We start from the raw sequence: 22,443 nt of genomic DNA on the forward strand, positions 1-22,443 counted from the left end.
TGTCACTCCATGCTTAAATTGTGTTAGTGCGAGTGCAATACACTTTTCTTAAAATATAAACCAAGCGATTGTGCACTAAGTGTGAAGTTGACTTAGTTGGATTCTTTTATATACCTCGAATGTTGGAAAACTTTACATTGTTGTGGTTTGTATTCCCAAAACTTAAAATGAAAGAAATGAAGAAAAAGTGATTTTAATCATTCCTTACTTTAGAGCAAGAGTGCAGCTAATGGTTAAATGAAAGCATAAAAGACTGGAAATCTAATACAATAACTAATAGATCTTAACGACAATACGCTTGAAATGTAACATGAAGGGAGGCTTCTTCGTCCTTGCTAGTAGGTTGCGAGTTTGGGTAAATCGGACCTTTTGTCCTCACAACTCCTGTAATGGATGCTGCGAATTCACTCGCCACCGCAGGCGAGCAATCCTATGAGAACACGTTGCTCATAGCCTTTCCAGCTAACGTGGACCTCTTACCTTGAAGAGGCACCCATCTCCAAAAAATAGAGAGATCAAATGTTCGATACAAAGTTGAGTTCTTATGTATATAATAAAGGTAATGTTAGAGAGATTAAATTTTTTTAAATTAAATTTACAAGTAAAATGATGTGGTTGTATATGATTGGATTATTAACTACGTACCGATCAATGTGTATGTTTCTTATTAATGACACATCAGTCGATTTATAAATTTGGTTTAAAAATTTATTCTTCTTAACATTATCTATATATTAAGATAACAATAATCAGTTTTTGTTTGATTATTTATTTGGTAGAGGTACTTTCACTATTGTGCATGTTTTATCTGATGCTAATTAACTTTTGCTTTCTGGTCATGTGCTAAATTAACTATTTGCAAAAGAATCCACCGACCCACATATAGTTGTTGGCACGCGAGTTGCAACCAAAGCAAGTTATCTTAGCCATCTCGTCCTCCTCCTCCGCCTCGGGTATTCGCAAGCGCTGACGTTTCCGACAGAGCCAAGTCCCTCACCAGAGCCACATCTCTCAAAAACTCCGAGTTTGGGGAAAGAGGTTGGGAGGGGAAGGTATCGGGGAAAAAGGTGCACAAGATAAGGGATGGGGCGTAGGTTAAGAGGGGAGGCGTAGGATAGAGATAAGTGATGCGAGGGGGTTGTGTTCGGTGGTCCAGGAACAAGGAAGGCCTCTTCTTTGTTGGGTGTCACCCCACAATGTTTTTTTTTTCTTTTGTTTTTCCGGTAAGAAATTAGGTAAATGTTTGTAAATGTTTCTTCTAAGATGGAAAACGTTACAAGTCAATAGCGGAGCTACAGTGGTGACCTTGAGTGCCAGATTGGAGGAGAGGACAGTGGAGGAGAAGAGGCCACAGGAGGGGAGGCATAATTACACGGAGAGAGGAAGAGAGATGAAGGCTAAAGAGTGTGGTTGGACATATTTTATCCCTATATTTAAGTGAGATTTAACAGAAATTTCACTTTTGGGTAGTCTTGGAAATTCGCTATCACCACACGGTGACCGTTAATCGTCCGATTTGGCCTAGAGTCAAAGCTTCAGTATAGTATAGTCTGCCTTCCTCAAGAGAACAATACCACAATATGAGACACGTTCGCTTGATCTCCACCACAACTGTTCAACCGACAACCCACAGTGATGAGTTAACTCGTAGAATTGAATTAACTCCATGGGATCTGCAATTCCTCCTTGTAGATCAAGTTCAAAAGGGCCTTCTTTTCCACAAACCTACTTCTACTGACTGTGGGAATGAAGACCTAAAGGATAACCTAGTCGAACACTTAAAGTCCTCTTTCGCCACCGCCTTGGACATCTTCTATCCCCTCGCCGGTCGTCTTGCCATCACGGAAAATAAAGACGATAACACCACCTCTTTCGCTGTCGAATGCAATGGGGCCGGAGCTGAGTTTGTCCACGCGGTTGCTGATGGAGTCACTGTGGCGGATATCGTCGACCCTGTCTTGGTCCCTGATGAAATTGTCTACGACCTCTTTTCCATGAATGGGGCATTGAATTACGAAAGTGTGACCAAACCCCTTCTTGCAGCGCAAGTAACAGAGCTGGTTGATGGCGTTTTCATAGGTTGCACAATGAACCACTCGGTTATTGATGGGTCGACATTCTGGCATTTCTTCAACACTTGGTCCGAGATCTCTCGAGTTGGTGGTCGTCGCGATGGAATTTCGCAGTCTCTTCGTATTTTTGGCCGTGAGTTTCTGGACGGCATCATTGATCTTCCAGTTCGCATTCCCTTCTTCCGAAGTCAGATCCCAGATAAATTTCTACCATCGCCTCTTAAACAACGGGTATTTCATTTCCCCAAGGAAAAAATTGCTCAGCTCAAAGCCAAAGCCAATGTCGAGATGGGCACCACCAAGATCTCATCCTTACAAGCACTCTTGGCTCATCTTTGGGTTTCCATAACCCGCACCGGGCATCTCAACCCCGACCAAGAAATCAAATATTGCTTACTAGTAGGCCTGAGGCAAAGATTGCAGCCGCCATTACCCGATGAATACCTTGGCAATGCGGTTCTTTTTGGCACGGTCACATCCACCGTGAGCGATTTGCTCAACCGCGGACTAGGCTGGGTGGCTTTGGAAATGAACAAGATGATTGCTTCAAAGACGAAAGAGGATGCTATAAATTTTTTGAAGCAATGGAAAGAGAGTCCAAAACTAGCCAAAATGAATGCTTTCGCAAGTGATCAAGCATTAAGCACGGGAAGCTCGCCGCGGTTCAATGTGTATGGTAACAACTTTGGTTGGGGAAGTCCTCTGGCAGTTAGAAGTGGTGCCGGGAACAAGTTCAATGGGAAGTTGACGGTGTTTCCCGGGGCTGAAGATGGAAGCATTGATTTTGAAGCTTGCCTCTCGCCGCAGACGCTGCAAGCTCTGGCGGAGGACGAAGAGTTCATGGCTAGTGTGGCTTGGTAAACTTTATTTTAGAGAAAATTTTATTATTGCGGATCTTCGATCCTTGATTTCTTGGTTTTTAATTATGCTCATGTTTTATTTGTGTCATTTTATTCTTAAGAACATCCCCGCTTAAATTACCTGATTACCATGCGTCCTCCACTCAATCATTGAAAATTTGTTGGTTTATGGTTGTGGACAGTTCTGGAAATTAATAAAGGTCGTGTGCCTTCACCATGTGATCGTCAGACAGCTACCAGTCAGCACCAACTCTGTAAAGAAGGGGACAGAAGAATTATTGGTACTATAATCGATGCTACATGATAACAATAATTACAGAATGGCATTATTGATTCCTGCAGTTTGCAAGGATTCACGTGATGTAGCCATTTCACTAAGTAATACTGCTAAGAGAGTGCACTACCTCTCCCTTAGCTTGGAGGGCACCTACTCGTTAGTTTTCTCTCATTTACTCTTATGTATTTGGTTTGTCGGTGATGTGTTAATGGGATTAAGACTATCTCCCCTTCTAATCTCTCTCCCCTTCCCTCTTCTTCTATTTTTTTTTTTTTTTTAAACAAACGATATTATTTACACTAAGGATGGATGAGCTTAGTCTCACAATGGGTTAATAATAATGTGGTTCAAACCAAACCTAATACCTCTCACTTACAAGTGAATATAAATACTACTAGACCGTAGTACTAAGTGTCATAAATACAAGCATGCCGGGAGTCGAACCAGTGCATAAGTAAATGGGAGAACCAGCGATAAACGACCATGCCAACACTACTTTCCCTCCTCTCCTATTTAAACGGTTACGATTAAACTACGTCAACATCTTGTTTTGAATTTTTTATATAGAGAAAAAGACACAAAAAAAAGTATGAGAGGAGGGAAGGGAAGATGATGGTAATAGGAGAGAAAGAATCCTACTCCGTGTTAGTGAGTAACAAGAAGAGGTCTATAAATTTCCCTTAGGTTATTGTTCGTTCTTTGGGTTAGAGCAACTTTCCATTAGTCTTTGGATTTTTTTATTTTTGGTAAAAGGATATTTTATTAAGCACCAACAACAAACATATTGCAGTTCAGAGGCCCAAAAACTATATATCAAGAAACAAAAGTGGGCCTAAAACATTAGAAAACACAAAATGAGCCCAAAAGACATTGAGGCCCAAACTTAACATCACGTCTCTCAAAGCAGAAGCTTCGACACCATCCACAACTTTATCCACCCTTCCAGAACCAACCAATCCATTCGATTCCATCTCCTCTACCGAGCACCGCTTCAACAGACGCCACTTCCTGATAGGAGCATATTCATGCTACTTAAATGGCTAGTTCTCGTGCATTTACGTTATGTTTCTTTAGTTATTTTAGTCCTTTATGCTTCTTTTGTGTGTTTTCAGGTTCTAAGGGCTTAGGGAGCAAGAAAGTGCATTTTGAGGCTATTTGGAGCATTTTTGGGCATGGATTGGATAGCTTAATCATGGAGCAAAGAAGATGGACGAAATTGAAGCCTTACATGCTCTTTAGGACATAAAACAAAGGGCCTAGCCCAATCAAACAATCCTTTGAGCCATGCAAAACCCCTAGCCCAATCAAACAATCCATCAATTCACATGCAAAACCACCATTCACACACATGCACCCAAACACTTCCTTGTTGCCGTGCCTTTCCTTTCCACTTTCCAACCTTTCCAAATGCAATTTCATCAACACATGCAATATTTATTCACTCTTCATCATTGCACTCATCACCAAAGAACTCCCCACCATTGCCGTGCATTCCCCCTAATTCCATCCATCCTCCACACCTTTCCAACCTAGCCACATCCTTTAATCATCCCCCCTTTAAGTTATGATTTTATTTCCTAACCCTACATGCATTATTTATTAACTCTTCATCATGCATCCACATTTTAAATCATCAAAAACTCCACCCTTTGCCGTGGCCTTCATTCCCATTTCAGCATTCACATGCTTTTCCAACTCATCCACAAGCCTTTGCCGTGGCCTTCATTCCTAGCATTTCCAGCTTTTCCCTTTACATTTCACATGCATTCACACACACTTCACACAAACAACATTCACATGCAAATACATGCTTTCCCAACAAACAAAACAGCCAACACATGCACCAAAACAAGCATTGCCGTGGGTTCCCTTGCCTTTCCAGCATTCCCCTTGTGCAATTCCAGCTTTCCACCCACTTTCCTAGCTGTTTTTCACATGCATTGCAGCCACATTCTCACCCATTCTCTCCCTATATAAACCACCCACACTTCATTCATTTGCATCATTCATTCCATTGTACATTCCACATCTCATTTTCATACATAACACACTTCCATTTCATCATTCATTATATTGTACATACCACAAACACTTCCCCCATTGCCGTGAGTTTCTCCCTTATAATCCAAACACCACTCCTCATCCATTTCCACCACTCCCCAAACCATTCACACCATCAAACTATCCCTAGACCTTGTGCTACAACGAAGAGGAAGAGAAGAGTGCCTAAACGTTCATACAATTCAAGTTTGAGTTGTTGGAATGTTTAGGTGTTTCTTTGATTTCAAGGTTTAATTTCAATACTCTTTGTTTTGTACGAATAAGGAATGGAAGATAAGAAGGCCTAAACGTTCATACAATTCAAGTTTGAGTTGTTGGAATGTTTAGGTGTTTCTTTTATTCTCTTTGTTTTGTACCATGAGGAACTAAACCCCCCTTGGTTAGGGGGGGATTCGAAATATATGTTTATGCTTGCATTTTGAATTGATTACATTTGGTTGGAATTTCATAAGTTGTGAATTCAATTTGTTTAACCGTTTGATTGATAACTTATTTATGTATGTTTATTGAGAATGCGCGCTTAATTTTCATGCATGAATATGACGCTAGAATATAAGTGAGTTTCACCTAATCGTTATGAACTTATATTCACAAGTAGTGGAGGTTGCTTATAAACAATCGCGTTAAATGAATTCTTGGCACTAGTTTCATGCGTATTTCATAGTAACGAAGGCCTCGTCAACACTTATAGTTTTCATAATGCTTAATGATCTTTGATTGTATCTTTATTGTGCTTTTCACGTAAAGGACTTTTGGAGAATGTTGTGAATTGCGTTGCGCAAACCCATCCAATTCATTAACTTAAGGAAAACTTGACGGTTAATTTAAGCGGACCTAATTGACCCGGGGCGTTGAGTTTCATAATTTATCGAAAGACCAACTGAAAATCATTTTATTATGCAAGTGTAACATGTATGGAGATGAACCCCTTAGCTATTCCATCATCCATGAGTTCTTTCTTCTTTTGTTTTTATTTTCATTAATTTCTTTTTGGTTAGAGGAAAGTTTGAAGCCATGGACTTATGTTGGTTATGATTTGATTTACTCCAGTTATGAATTCATGAACTTTAGATGTGGTTTACTTTTCTGTTTTGATTAAGAACTTGTTATGTATGTGGGTTGAGGGTCGACACTTAATTTGCATGCCTAAACTTGATTCTAGAATATAAGGGAATTTCACCTAATCGTTATGAACTTATATTCATGAGTAGTAAAAATCGCTAGTCACGATTGTGTTTAGTAAACCCTAGGCTGGATTAACATGCGTATTCCATAGTTATGAATGCCTAGTCGATGTTTATGATTTCCGTTGAACTTAATGATCTTTGTTGAATGTCTCTATCATGCGTATTCCATGTTAGGGACTTTGATTAGGAATAATTTGGTTGTAATGCGTATCCCATTCAATCCAATGAATCTAGGGAAATCTGAAGGTTAATTTAAGCATACCTAATTAACTTGGAGCATTGTCATTCATCGTTTGTTGAAGTCATAACTGGGAGTCAAATTATATGCTTATGTTCATGTGTGGATAAGGAATCCTCTAACTAGTTTTTCATCATTCTATTCCATCAATTTCGTTTGTACAATCTGTTTTGTTTCCAAGTTTCTATTTTAGTTTAATTTCATCCAAAACCAATCCCCCATTTATTTTAAAGTGTTAGATTAGTTAGAAATACATTTAGTTTATGTCTATAAGTGTTTTGATTCATTTTGTTTCCCAAATTCGTCCAAAGTACTCAAGGTGCTCAAAACTGCCCAGAAAGTGTTTTTAAGGCAGTTTCGAGTGCTTTGGGTACTGTTTGAGTCTTTTGGTTTGTTTTAATGTTTTAAAGTTTAGTTTTGCAATATTTGAGTCTAGTATAGTATTTTATTTTGTGTTTTTACGTTTTTGAGTCAAATCCAAGTGATTAACAATCACTCCTAATCCCCGGTCCAGAACGATCCCTACTTATACATATACTACAATTTGACGAAAAGAGGGTTTAATTTGTGCGCGTATAAATCTCACATCACTTCCAAACCTGATTTGCTACCTGAGCACATCCATAAACTAGAGATAGCTGGCAACTAAGCGAGATAAGCCAGCTATCAGTATGAAGTTCGTGGAAACCCACGAACGACACTACCAAAACCTACAAATGGCGCCGGAGCTGAGTTTGTCCACGCGGTTGCTGATGGAGTCACTGTGGCGGATATCGTCGACCCTGTCTTGGTCCCTGATGAAATTGTCTACGACCTCTTTTCCATGAATGGGGCATCGAATTACGAAAGTGTGACCAAACCCCTTCTTGCAGCGCAAGTAACAGAGCTGGTTGATGGCGCTTTCATAGGTTGCACAATGAACCACTCGGTTATTGATGGGTCGACATTCTGGCATTTCTTCAACACTTGGTCCGAGATCTCTCGAGGTGGTGGTCGTCGCGATGGAATTTCGCAGTCTCCTCGTATTTTTGGCCGTGAGTTTCTGGACAGCATCATTGATCTTCCAGTTCGCATTCCCTTCTTCCGAAGTCAGATCCCAGATAAATTTCTACCATCGCCTCTTAAACAACGGGTATTTCATTTCCCCAAGGAAAAAATTGCTCAGCTCAAAGCCAAAGCCAATGTCGAGATGGGCACCACCAAGATCTCATCCTTACAAGCACTCTTGGCTCATCTTTGGGTTTCCATAACCCGCACTGGGCATCTCAACCCCGACCAAGAAATCAAATATTGCTTACTAGTAGGCCTGAGGCAAAGATTGCAGCCGCCATTACCCGATGAATACCTTGGCAATGAGGTTCTTTTTGTTAGTGTAACTTGATTTGATAGGTTTTTTTTTATCCGAAGAGAAAGAACTGAATAGAAAATGAAAACAGAGATGGAAGAAGCTAAACCGAAAGTTTTTCTTCCTTGTTCTCTCTTGCAAAATGCTGCAGAGGAATATTTTGTACAACTCCGAAAAAAGAGCACTCACACTCCTTTACATTAACTGATGGTCTTAGCTTTAGGACCACACAAACTCTACTTTTAATCTTAGACACTCATTTACCTAATTACATGGATCATACACCACATGGCACTCATGGCCTTACAACTTGTAACTTTACACTTGACAAATATGCTCAAGTGAATACACACATTAAACTCATCTTATTTCTAATACTCAATCAGCTAGAGACTTATAATTCAACACTCCCCTTTAAGTCTTGAGCTGATTTCACTCCAAGCATGCTCCTGAGATAATTAAACCGATCTTTAGCCAAAGGTTTTGTGAAAATATCTGCCATCTGTTCTTCAGTGGGACAATAGATCAAGTCAATGATTCCTTCTTGCAGTGCATCTTTAATGAAGTGATACCTTCTGTCTATATGTTTGGTCTTCTGATGAAAAACAGAATTCTTAGTGATTGCAATTGCTGAGGTGTTGTCACAGTGCAATGGAGTTGCTTCAGTTTGAAGTTCTCCAAAATCTTCTAAGACAAATCTAAGCCAGATTGCTTGTGCAGTGGCATTTGATGCACTTATGTACTCTGCTTCTGCAGTGGATAATGCCACGCAACTCTGCTTAACTGAAGCCCAAGAAAAAACTCCACTTCCAAATGAAAAAGCATATCCAGATGTACTTCTGCTATCATCTGGTGATCCACTCCAGTCACTGTCGCAATAACCAATCAACATTGCCTCCTTGCCTTTTGTATACTCCAAACCATAATCTAGAGTCCCTTTGATGTATCTGAGCACACGTTTGGCAGTTCCAAAATGCTTGCTAGTGGGACAGTGCATAAATCTGGCAAGCAAACTAGATGCATACATTATGTCAGGCCTAGTAGCTGTGAGATATAGAAGACTCCCCACAATGCTTCTGTATAGCTCTTCACTTACTGCTCCACTTCCATCATCTTTAGTTAATTTCTCAGTTGCCATAAGTGGTGTGATCACAGATTTGCACTCATTCAGACCAAACTTGCTTAGTAAAGAACTTGCATATTTTTTCTGATGAATGAAAATGCTAGAATTGGTCTGAATTACCCCCATTCCAAGAAAATGATGGAGAAGACCCAAGTCTGTCATTTCATATTTTCTCTTCATGTCTTCTTTGAATTCATCAAGCATCAGTCTATCACTTCCAGTATAAACTATGTCATCCACGTAAATAGAGACAATCAGAATGTCTTGCCCCCTTGCTTTGATGTACAGTGTTGGTTCACTCAAACTTTTCTCAGAACCACACTGTGAGAAGTATGTATCGATTTCTCCATACCAAGCCCTTGGAGCCTGCTTTAATCCGTACAAGGCTTTATGCAATCGATAGACTTTATCTTCCTTTCCCTTGACTACATATCCTTCAGGCTGATCCACATAAACCTCTTCTTCCAATACACCATTCAGAAAAGCTGATTTTACATCAAGTTGATATAATTTCCAGTTCTTATGTGCTGCCAAGGCTACAAGGGTCCTGATAGTATCCAATCTTGCCACTAGAGCATACGTTTCATTGTAGTCTAGACCTGGCTTTTGAGCATAACCCTTTGCCACTAATCTAGCTTTGTTTTTTAAAACTGATCCATCAAGATTCAACTTGGTCTTATAGACCCATTTAACTCCAATAACAGGTTGTTCAGTTGGTCTATCCACAAGCTTCCAGGTACCATTCTTCTCAATCATAGCTAATTCATCTTTCATTGCCTTTAACCATGATTCATCCTGAGCTGCATCTGCATATCTTTCTGGTTCCAGAATGCATGAGTTGCATTGAGCAAGAACATCATTCAAATTTCTCCATTTTAGAGGTGAGTGATCATAAGTTTCTGGAATCTGTGCAGACTCAGGAGTGCAATTTTCTTGTTCTTGTGCATGAGAAGAAGAACTAGGACTAAGAGAACTTCTTCAATCACACTCATCTCATATGAATTCACACCAACTACATTTTCAGGTTGATCCTGAATGTAGGTTGCAGCAGCTGAACTTTGTGAATTTACTTTCCAATTCCAAGTCATAGATTCATCAAAGACCACATCTCTTGACAAGATTAACTTGTTGGTACATGGATCAAATATTCTGTATCCCTTCTCACATGTAGCATAACCCACAAATACACCTTTAACACTCTTAGCATCTAGCTTCTGTCTTGTCTCAGTAGGTATATAAACATAGAACAGGGAACCAAAAATCTTGAGATGTGCAAGACCTGGTTTTCTGCCACTATAGGCTTCAAAGGGGGTTGTATTTCCTAGTGCCTTTGTAGGACACCTATTTAGAATATATACAGCTGTGTGTACAGCTTCAGCCCAAAGATCATATGGCATACCTCTATCATGAAGCATAGTCTTTGCCATTTCAACCACAGTTCGATTTTTTCTCTCCACTACTCCATTCTGTTGAGGAGTATAAGCCATGGTGAGTTGCCTTTGAATGCCCTCAGTTTCACAGAATTTAGTGAACTCAGAAGATAAAAATTCTCCACCCCTGTCACTCCTTAGACTTTTAATTTTGAAACCACTCTGCAGCTCCACCATTGACTTGAATTTTTTGAAGTAATTGAATGCATCAGATTTGTATCTGAGAAAATACACCCAGATCATCCTTGTACAGTCATCAATGAATAGCATGAAAAATTTGTTTCCAGCCAATGATGCATTCTGCATAGGACCACAGAGATCAACATGTATAAGTTCCAGAGGACAACTTGCTCTCCAGGCTTGATCTTTTGGAAATCATTCTCTGTGCTGTTTTCCAAATCGACATCCTTGACATACATCCTTGGTTGCTTCTAGGTATGGAAGATCATGCACCATATTCTTTTCACTGAGTTGCTGAAGCCCTCTGAAATTCAAGTGGCCTAGTCTTCTGTGCCAAAACTGAGTAGAATGCTCCAAACTAGCCTTCAAAACCAACTAATTATTTTTCACCAGAGAAAGAGGATAGCATCGATTTTCCTTCTTCTTAACCTTGATGATAAGGTTTTCAAGTGAAGGTCCATCATATATGCTGCACAAACCTCCTCCAAACACTAGATAATATCCATGCTCATCCATTTGTCCAACACTCAATAAGTTTTCTTTTAAACCTGGCAGATGCATGACTTCCCTGATATACCTTTTACCTCTGTTAGTGTCAATCTGCAATGAACCCATTCCAGCCACATTCACTAACACACCAGTAGGCATTTGCACCTTTCTAGCAACATTTGTATTTATGTCAACAAGGAGATCAGCATTCCCTGTCATGTGGTTACTACAACCACTGTCAACATACCAATTTCCATTGATATTTGTTTCTGAGATTGCACTATTAGCATAAAACAGATTTCCTGACACTTCCACCTGATTTGCAGAGTTTGCCTTTTGCACAATCTTCCCTACAGTGCATTCTCTAGCCCAATGACCAAACTTATCACAATTATAACACTTAGGCTTCCCCTTATATCGACATTCACCAAAATGATACTTAGAACACACTCTACACTGTGGTTTGACAGTCTCTTGACTCATTGACTGTGACTGATATGGATTTGGTGCAGGACTAGTGAAAGGTTTTTGTTGGAATCGAGGTTTCGAATCCCATTTCTTTCCCTTAGCATTCCAATTCTTCTGGAATTTTGATGAGCCAGATTGAACTCCACTTCTATTTTGCCCCTTTGAACTTACTGAGAATGATGCAAAAGCTTTCTCAGTGGTATCAACATTATGCAAGTCAAATCGTTGTTCCTGACTCTTCAAAATCGCAACAACTTCTTGCAGCTCAACAGACTCTAGACACTTTGTGTTTTCTATAACTAAACAGATGGAATCATAAGGCTTACTTAGACTAATCAGAACCTTCTGCAAAAGTCTCTCATTAGAAAGGGATTCACCAAATGTTCTCATCTGATTAATTAACTCATTCAATCTTGTAAGATAACTAGACAGGGATTCATCATCTCGCATTCTAGCATACTCAAATTATCTTCTAAGATTCTGAAGTTTTACGGATCTAACCTGATCACCACCATGATATTCTCCATACAGTAGATCCCATGCCACCTTAGCTGAGTCGGCGTTGGCGATCCTAGGAAAAATCTGATCAGAAACCGCATTTTGTATAATACCTAGAGTCTTTGCATCTTGCATATATGCTGCGACCATTTTCTCATCGTCTTCTTCTTCCTCTGAGCTTCCTTCAGCCTTCTTCTTCTTTGACTCTGAGATCGTAACCCCTTTTTCAACCAATCTCCATAACCCATGAGATTTGAAAATCTTCATCATCTTAATCCTCCAGAACTCGTAGTTCTCACCGGAGAAGATCGGAGTTCTCACCTCAGAACTTCCAGATCTAGCCATCTCTTAGCTTAGACAAGACAAACACAAATCGAAATCGAAATCTATGGAGTTTCAACAACTTCGCTTGAACCGGAACGAGCTCAAGTGTAGCTCAAATGCTTCACAGTTTACGCCCAGATCTCAAATGATCAAACTAGGCTCTGAGGCCATGTTAGTGTAACTTGATTTGATAGGTTTTTTTTTACCCGAAGAGAAAGAACTGAATAGAAAATGAAAACAGAGATGGAAGAAGCTGAACCGAAAGTTTTTCTTCCTTGTTCTCTCTTGCAAAATGCTGCAGAGGAATATTTTGTACAACTCCGAAAAAAGAGCACTCACACTCCTTTACATTAACTGATGGTCTTAGCTTTAGGACCACACAAACTCTACTTTTAATCTTAGACACTCATTTACCTAATTACATGGATCACACACCACATGGCACTTATGGCCTTACAACTTGTAACTTTACACTTGACAAATATGCTCAAGTGAATACACACATTAAACTCATCTTATTTCTAATACTTAATCAGCTAGAGACTTATAATTCAACACTTTTTGGCACGGTCACATCCACCGTGAGCGATTTGCTCAACCGCGGACTAGGCTGGGTGGCTTTGGAAATGAACAAGATGATTGCTTCAAAGACGAAAGAGGATGCTATAAATTTTTTGAAGCAATGGAAAGAGAGTCCAAAACTAGCCAAAATGAATGCTTTCGCAAGTGATCAAGCATTAGGCACGGGAAGCTCGCCGCGGTTCAATGTGTATGGTAACAACTTTGGTTGGGGAAGTCCTCTGGCAGTTAGAAGTGCCTCTGGCAGTTAGAAGTGGTGCCGGGAACAAGTTCGATGGGAAGTTGACGGTGTTTCCCGGGGCTGAAGATGGAAGCATTGATTTTGAAGCTTGCCTCTCGCCGCAGACGCTGCAAGCTTTGGCGGAGGACGAAGAGTTCATGGCTAGTGTGGCTTGGTAAACTTTATTTTAGAGAAAATTTTATTATTGCGGATCTTCGATCCTTGATTTCTTGGTTTTTAATTATGTTCATGTCTTGATTTCTTGGTTTTTAATTATGCTCATGTCTTATTTGTGTCATTTTATTCTTAAGAACATCCCCGCTTAAATTACCTGATTACAAAGCGTCCTCCACTCAATCATTGAAAATTTGTTGGTTTATGGTTGTGGACAGTTCTGGAAATTAATAAAGGTCGTATGCCTTCACCATGTGATCGTCAGACAGCTACCAGTCAGCACCAACTCTGTAAAGAAAGGGACATAAGAATTATTGGTACTATAATCGATGTTACATGATAACAATAATTACAGAATGGCATTATTGATTCCTGCAGTTTGCAAGGATTCACGTGATGTAGCCATTTCACTAAGTAATACTACCAAGAGAGTGCACTACCTCTCCCTTAGCTTGGAGGGCACCTACTCGTTAGTTTTCTCTCATTTACTCTTATGTATTTGGTTTGTCGGTGATGTGTTAATGGGATTAAGACTATCTCCCCTTCTAATCTCTCTTTCCTTCCCTCTTTTTTTTTTTTTTTTTTTTTTTTAAACAAATGATATTATTTACATTAAGGGTGGATGAGCTTAGTCTCACAATGAGTTAATAATAATGTGGTTCAAACCAAACCTAATATCTCTCACTTACAAATGAATATAAATACTACTAGACCGTAGTACTAAGTGGCACAAATACGAGCATGCCGGGAGTCGAACCAGTGCATAAGTAAATGGGAGAACCAGCGATAAACGACCATGCCAACACTACTTTCCCTCCTCTCCTATTTAAACGGTTACGATTAAACTACATCAACATCTTATTTTGAATTTTTTATATAGACAAAAAGACAAAAAGAAAAGTATGAGAGGAGGGAAGGGAAGATGATGGTAATAGGAGGGAGAGAATCCTACTCCATGTTAGTGAGTAACAAGAAGAGTTCTATAAATTTCCCTTATGTTATTGTTCGTTTTTTGGGTTAGAGCAACTTTCCATTAGTCTTTGGATTTTTTTATTTTTGGTAAAAGGATATTTTATTAAGCACCAACAACAAACATATAGCAGTTCAGAGGCCCAAAAACTATATATCAAGAAACAAAAGTGGGCCTAAAACACTAAAAAACACAAAATGAGCCCAAAAGACATTGAGGCCCAAACTTAACATCACGTCTCTCAAAGCAGAAGCTTCGACACCATCCACAACTTTCTCCACCCTTCCAGAACCAGCCAATCCATCTGATTCCATCTCCTCTACCGAGCACCGCTTCAACAGACGCCACTTCCAAACCTGATTTGCTGCCTGAGCACATCCATAAACTAGAGATAGCTGGCAACTAAGTGAGATAAGCCAGCTATCAGTATGAATTTCGTGGAAACCCACGAACGACACTACCAAAACCTACAAATAACAAAGAGAAAGTGGTGGTGTTGGAAACACCAAAGCCGGTGGATACACCAGAACTCTACGCACAATCTCAGAATGATGCATGGCTGAAGATTGAAGCAAGGAAAAGTCAGGAAAAGTAATACCCATGGGGATAGAGGAATATAATAGATTGGAGTATAAATTTGGAATAAAAAGCAGTGGAATCAAGGAAAACAAAAGAGAAAGAAAGTAAGAAGGAAACGATAACCGACCCCAGCCAAAGCTAGGGCCAGTGCCACTGGATTTTCTGTGATTTGAACGCCTCACATAGGAAGTGAGAATAACTCTCAATTTGAGAGAAAAGCTCTCACCACAAAGAGAAATTGTGCTGTCACTCCTTAGACACACAATAATCCACATAAGTAGCAAAATATCTTAAAGTAAAACAAGAGAAATTTAACATTTCAACACTTATCTCATTGATCTATCCTCCATCTTAAACAAATCCATAGTACTAAATAACATCTAAATTAAGACAAGAAGAAGAAGCTTGAGATGGGGAGTGAATCTGGTTCATGAATCAGATTATAATTCTGATGACCTAGAAAGTGTACACTCTGAAGATGGGGAAGAAAGCAAAAAAGAGAGCATTATCCAAAGTTTAATGAGAAAACGGACATGAAGAATCCACATCTTACTCTAAGGCTTATTTTCAAAGATAGTGTGCAATTCAAGAAAGCTGTCATCATGTACTCCTTAGTGAAAGGATACGAGGAAAGTCACTTTCCTAGGAATGAGAAGTTGAAGATTACTGCTAAGTGTACAAAAGACTACCCTTGGATGTGTGGTGATGGCTAGATGCATAGATCAAACAATATCTAAATTAAGATAATCTTTCATCACCACATATGTGCGAGGACTTGGATGAATAAGAACTTGACTTCTCCTTTACTCATAGATTTGTACTTGGATCAGATAAAGCTCAATCCCACATCACCTGTGGATTCTCTTTTAGCCACTATGGAATCCAAGTGGAATCATGGGCATGCAAGGATGAAGGCTTATAGGGCACTGGATAAGGCTTTGAAGAATATTGAAAGCAAACATGTAGAGCAATATATAAAACCGTGGGATTTTGCTGAGGAAGTAACGATGATTAACTTTTTTGATGCACAAAATTAGTAGGACTTTGGAACAACGTAAAGTGTCAAGTTTGTGACCTTTGTTTGGTTGTTCTCGTCACCTAGTTATGATAATATGTAAGATACAAAAGTAGGAAAGCAAACACAAGATGTACATGGTTCACCCTAAGTTTGACTATGTCCACGGGGTAAAGGAGTTCTCATTAATAGTGAAGGGTTTGCACAATATATAGGTTCAAGAGTAATCATCATTAATGGGTTCTAATGACAAGTTTTTAAGTATAATAATGGCATTATGAATTAATTGTAGGAGAATGGTCTTCTTTTATAATTGAGGGAAGTCTTCGGCTTTAGTATGCGATTGATGTGGGATTCTAGGAGTTTTATTCTAACATTGACACATATCGTGATGTGATTGGCCTTTTGGTTGGAGGGAAACTTTTGTGCTTCAGTATGGATGCTTTGGCATGAACCCCTCAGTGGGTCCTTGAAAGTTTGGCGTTGATAGGTGCTTGGTAGTTTCGAGATTGGTCAAGTAAGGTACAAAGAAACCCTGGAAGCACTGTGAATTTGAAGTTGGATGGGTAAAAGTTTAGAGAATATATATTTGCTTAAGAGATGCAAAGAAGGCTTTCGGACAGAGTACAGACCTTTGATAAGTTTAGATGGGTGCCACTTAAAGCTTCCACATGTAGGGCAGTTGCCTTGTGTTGTGGGCATTGATCCAAATGATAAGACATGGGTTATTACTTATGCAGTGGTGGAAATGGAATATAAGGCAGCTTGGATTTGATTCTTGGAACTCTTGGCTGATGATGTAGGTATTGTAAACCAAAATGGGCGGACATTTATCAGTGACAAGCAAAATGAGCTAATTCCAACATTTCAAAACGTTCTCCCTAATTGCCACCACAGATCATGTGTGAGGTATTTATACACAAACTATAGGCATTTGTTCAAGGGGAAAACTTTAAAGGTGCTTTATGGGCAGTTGCCAGAACAACAATGGTTACACACTTCAGAAAGACAATGGAGGATGTGAAGAAGCTGGATGAAAAGGCTTACAATTGGCTAGTGAAAAAGCCTGCAACTCATGGAGCACGTCACATTTTGAAACCTATCCAAAATGTGACATGTTGCTAAATAATCTGTGTAAATCCTTAAATGCAGTCATACTAGTGTTAAGGCAAAAGTCTATTGTGACTATGCTGCAAATGATTCACACTATGTTGATGAAGAGTAGGAGATCTCTACCCTAAGATTAAGAAGAAGTTTGAGGAAGCCAAACTCTTAAGTGGCAGATGTATTTCACAATGGTCAGGATATACCAAATTTCAAGTGGATTCTGGAGGTAAGGAACAATATGTGGTAGACTTGGTTGAGAAGACATGGTTTTGTAAGAAGTATGGCTTAAGGGGAATACCTTGCAACCAGGCAATAGCTAACATCATTTCAAGAGAGAAAAACCTGAGGATTATGTGCATGTTTATTATTCAAAGGCATGGTACTTAGAAGTTTATTCTAACTTAATAATGCCAATGAATGGTATGTTTTTGTGTGAGGATATTGAAAACCCATCAATCTTGCCTCCAGTATATATATACAAGGCAACCTGGAAGACCAAGGAAGAAGAGAAACAAAGAAGCTGGTGAATTGGAGAAAGATGGTGAACAAACTTCCACAAACCCACCAAATGATTTTGAAGGTCCTAAAGCCACTTATGCTTGGAAGGAAAGGGCAAGACACTTTGAAATGTACTATATGCAAGCAATAAGGTCATAATTCAAGAACCCATCATCGACATCTTCCTCGAAGGGACAAACAGGTAATAGTTTTTGTACTTTCTAATTTAATCCCTTAATCTTTAATCATTTAATGATTTTGTAATTTGTTCTAGGCATCCACATCAGCACAAGAAAGAGCATCGTCATCGGTCAAAGCTACACCTAGAAAGAAGATAAGGAAATCTAAGGTAAAAACCTAATCCCCTCCTTTGTAGTTTACAACATCAGATTTAGTTTAGAACCTTGCTTTACATCTTACTTTTTGTAATGAACATTGGAATTGGGCATCACAAATAGGGGATAGTTCATCTGCAAATCTTGAAGCTCATTCACCGAGAGCCACCAAGCATAGACAGATAAGGCAAAATAAAAAACTTGAAGAAGCCAGGAAATGTAAAAAATTATTGTTTGTTGTCATGTTTTATGTGCAACTCATCGAGATAGTTCGTGATTTATACCTTGCATGAAGGCCAACTCGTCGTGGTTTAGCCGGAAATTGGCTCGAAAGCGACAGGTTCCTCGTCAAAATTTGGGGAAGTCTCCCCGATATGTTTCTTCATAGTTTTCACGTCCAAAGCCCACACACACGATCATAAATGATTTAAGAGGACCACAAAGGGAAGTTTTAAAGTATTTTTGAAACTCACCTATGTTGGGGTTCGCCGGAGCACACTTTGAACAGTGACAGTGTCACTGTTCCATGAGAGGGGAAGGAGGAAGACAACCCTGGTGGTCCGTGGTCACGACGGAGAGGTCCAGCTGGTGGTTAATGATGCTCGCCGGAGGGAATGAGTGCTTACGTGTATGCGTAAGGTGCTCGGGGAAGGAGGTTGCAGAGATAGTCGTGAATGAGAGATAAGGAAGAGTGAGGGAGAAGAAATAACTGAGAGAGAGAAGAGAGATAGAGGCCGGGGGACACAAATCAGGGGGTAGGCCCCATAGGCTCACCAATTAAGGCCCTAAAAAACAATTTTTAATTAAAAAACCCAAAACTATCTTTAAAATCGGGTGTAAGGTGTAACAGGTGGCCCCCAAGTGCTCTGATACAGCAAAGATGCCATTGATTTGAATCGTCTTAGTTAGTGGTTCTTCATCGATGTCTTTGTTCCTTCTAGGCTGCACAACCGACTTGTCCAAGTATCTGTCGAATTTGCCTTCTTTCATGAGTTTCTCTAGGTAGTTCTTCCAAGTATAGCAGTCATCGGTTGTGTAACTGGAACCTCTGTGGAATGCGCAGTACTTGGTGTAATCCAACTTGGAAGTATCTCCCTTTGATTGTTTCGGCAACTGGAACTATGACTCGCTCTTGATGTCGCGAAGGATTTGGTGGATAGGGATTGAGAACTTAGAGTAGTTCTTGGTCATCGGGCCTTCTTTGGTCACGGGTCGGTCCCTACACTTTGTCTCCCACCTATTTTTGTTGCACTGCTTTTCATCCTCATTCTTTTAAGCCACTGTCGACTCTTTTCGAGGCTGTTCGAGCGCCTTGTCTACTCGTTAAGCCTTGTCCCAAAGTGCATGCTTCTCTGCCAAAGCGAAAGAGTCTACCAGAGTTAGGTCTTCTTTCATGATCAATTCTCCAAACAACTGATGGTCTGCTATGAGTCCTTTTTGGAAGGCTACACTTGCTATTGAGTCATCGCGTTCGACTATCTTCACCTTCTCTGCTTTGAACCTCTTCATGCAGTCGTTAAACGACTCATTTGGATTCTTCTTCACATTGAACAAGTGGTCGGACTTCTTTTTGATCGAGCAATAAGATAAGTATTCTTTGGTAAAAACCAAGGAAATATCATCAAAACTCCGGATTGGTCATGACCGTATGGTGTGAAACCAATCTTGCACTTTGCCTTGTAAAGTGGTGGCAAATCTCTTGCACATAACGACATCGTTGTTTCGATAAAGGACCATCATGCTTCGGTAGTGTTTCAAGTGTCTCTTCGGATCTCTATCTCTTTTGAAAGATGCGAAGTATGGCATGCTGAACTTACGTGGAGGTTCCATCTACTCGATCTCGTTCGTGAAGGGTGACCTGCTTATGTTGGTTATGTTTCATCGTAGTGCTTCATCGGCGACTTCGTTGCATTGGAAATTGCGCAATCACTCATTTAAGAGCCTCTCTACCTCTTCATTCCTAGCAGGCAAGAGAATCCCTTGCAGGCTACCGATTGAACTTGAGTTGGATTGAGTGACTACTCATCTCAGTCCGTCGTGATACCTACTCCGATGTGAGGTGGATGATGCTCCTTGCGGGCATAGCCATAAATGAACATTGCACCTAGAATGTTGTCCATGTTGATTATCGGAATGTGGTCCCAACCGTGAATGTATGCTCGTCCGTGGGCCTAGTCGTGAGTGCATGCTCCTTCGCACGCTAAGACGAGAGTATACACTATCTCGGGGGCCCAATCAGGAGTGTAGCTGCCCGAACGCTCGATTTGTAGCTGGTTGAGTGGTTACTTATTGGGATGCTGCTGAAGAAGTTTTTCGTTTGCCCTTATCTTACTTCAGGACACCTCATCTGGGTCACGTTGCATCTCGGTGCGCTACAAGAGCTAATTCACCAAGGTTGTCTGCTGTGCGAGGGCGCTCTTCAACTCTATGACTTGTCGAGACAAATGTTGTTCTCTATTTGGGTTGGAAGAGCTTTGAAGGAACTCGTCTCCTTGAGCAGTGGAAGTATGGTAGACTTCGAGCACAAGATTTGAGTGGGAAATGTCAAATCCACGAAGAAATGTGGTGAAAATGCCCCCAGTTCAAGTGTAGGTCCAGATATCTGAAGCTGGAATAGTTGAATCGGTCTTGTACCGGTGGGAACTGCTTGGAAGGCCACGGGGATTGAGTTAGGTCGCGGGAGCAGGCTGGGCCACGGAAGTGGGCTGCTCGACGCGTGGCACATGTGGGTACAAGGCTAGGGCTCGGTTTAGCAACACATTGGGCTCGCGTTAGGTTTGGGCTGTTCGAGCCAGCTTGGCTTGGGTTTAGGTGGCTCGAATCTGTTTGGCTAGGGCTTGAGCCCTTGAAGCTTGAAATGGCACGGCTTGGTTCGTGGCCTTGGCGCCGTGAGTTTTGTCGTGGGTGGCCACCGTGGTGGTTGCTACAATGGTGCCCCGTTGGGGTGGTGCTGCTCTACTCATCGTTATGTTGAGCCTTGTAGATCGTTGTGGTCCTAGTTCTTGAACATTGGAATTTTTGTTCGTCAAGGTTTCCGAATCTCTTACCATAGTACTTTTCTTTTACGTTTTATCAAAGAATTTTTAGAAATAAAAATTCCAAGAATAAGAACATACGAAAAATCTACAAATGAACAAGAAAACGAAAAACCTTGAGTACAAGAGTCTTGTACGAGTGTGTGATTCAAACTCTCAATCCAATTTGTGGATGCAAATTTCTTCCTTCTAGTTCTTGGATGAAAATACACCTGCAAAGTCAATTAACACCTTAGGTCAAGGCCAAGAGCCTCATGCACCCACAATGAATGGAGGGGTTTTGGCCGAAGAACCTCCGATGTCAAAGTTAGAATTTTGAGGGAAAAGTGTTTGGAGAATTTAGAGAATTTTGCAAGAGATTCAACTTAGGTTTTTGGAGAAAATGAGGTGGTATTTATAGGGGTGTGATCGGCCCTATTAGGAGAATGGGGACCGGCCACATTTGGTGTTTTTTTTTTTGTGTTAATTACAATCAATTAGCTAATTAATAAATTAATTGAGTGATCAATCAATTAATTAGCTAATTAATATAATTTGCAAGAAATAATTTGGGAGTTACCTTGTGAAGAAGATTTGAAGAGGATGGATGAAATAAGTTTTGAATAAATAATTATTTTGATCACTTTTGACCTTGATTGAGCCATAATTATCAGATGCTTGCACATAGAAGCTTCGGTGTGCCTCGAGGGTAATTTTATCTTTTTTTTATCCTAGAATCTACATGTCGCCTCTATATTTTTCTCGGTTATTTTTTGCTCCACAATGCATCCCTCTCTTTTGGCTTGGAGGGCACTGCCCATTAGTTCTCCTCTGTCATTTACTCTTGTATTTGGTGTGTTAGTGATGTGTTAGGGAGTAAACAGAAGAGTTCTGTAAATTTCTATTCCTATGTTATTGTTGGCTCTTCTAGTTACGAGTTGTTTCTCATTTGTGTGCGAAAGTGATATGGGTATATTTGGAATTTAGATTGTGAAAGCTTAAACACTTTTAGTAATGGAATTTCCTCACTGTTTCTGAACAAGACATAAGCTTTAGACATAACCAGTACTAACTATTAACCTTTGTATTACTTATTGTTAAATTATTGGTCTCATATCTTTCTCCTCCTCACAACAAAATGAATGGTAGGTGAGAAATATTAGTGTACAAATCAAATCTTCCATTATACGTTAGGATTAAAAAGTCCTCCATGCTTATATCGTTGATCTATCTTCCATTTTAAAAAGTAGATAAAAGATTTGGTTATTGGTCTCATATCTTTCGCCTCCAAATAACAAAATCAATGGTAGGTGAGCACTATTAATTTACAAATCCACCTTACTATATCACCTCATTCTATAACCATCACCTTTCAACGTTGTGAGCTGCAATCAATTGAA

At 40.0% G+C, this 22,443-nt stretch overlaps 1 protein-coding gene and 1 pseudogene across 2 annotated transcripts; both read left to right on the top strand.

Annotated features, from left to right (window-relative positions):
• Positions 1–845: 845 nt before the first annotated feature.
• LOC137708745 (putative acetyltransferase At3g50280) lies at positions 846–3,445 on the top strand. Its single transcript, XM_068447897.2, has 2 exons — positions 846–2,929; positions 3,115–3,445. The coding sequence occupies exons 1-2, from the start codon at positions 1,581–1,583 to the stop codon at positions 3,125–3,127; spliced, it is 1,362 nt and encodes a 453-aa protein (XP_068303998.2). The 5' UTR covers positions 846–1,580; the 3' UTR covers positions 3,128–3,445.
• Positions 3,253–14,074, top strand: LOC148690729 (putative acetyltransferase At3g50280; annotated as a pseudogene). Its single transcript, XR_015956133.1, has 4 exons — positions 3,253–3,327; positions 7,366–8,052; positions 13,095–13,526; positions 13,744–14,074. The product of XR_015956133.1 is annotated as a putative acetyltransferase At3g50280 (transcript).
• Positions 14,075–22,443: the final 8,369 nt, after the last annotated feature.

This window comes from Pyrus communis, chromosome 15 (assembly GCF_041283825.1).
Source record: "Pyrus communis isolate YQ-2024b chromosome 15, ASM4128382v1, whole genome shotgun sequence".
Lineage (NCBI taxonomy): Eukaryota > Viridiplantae > Streptophyta > Magnoliopsida > Rosales > Rosaceae > Pyrus > Pyrus communis.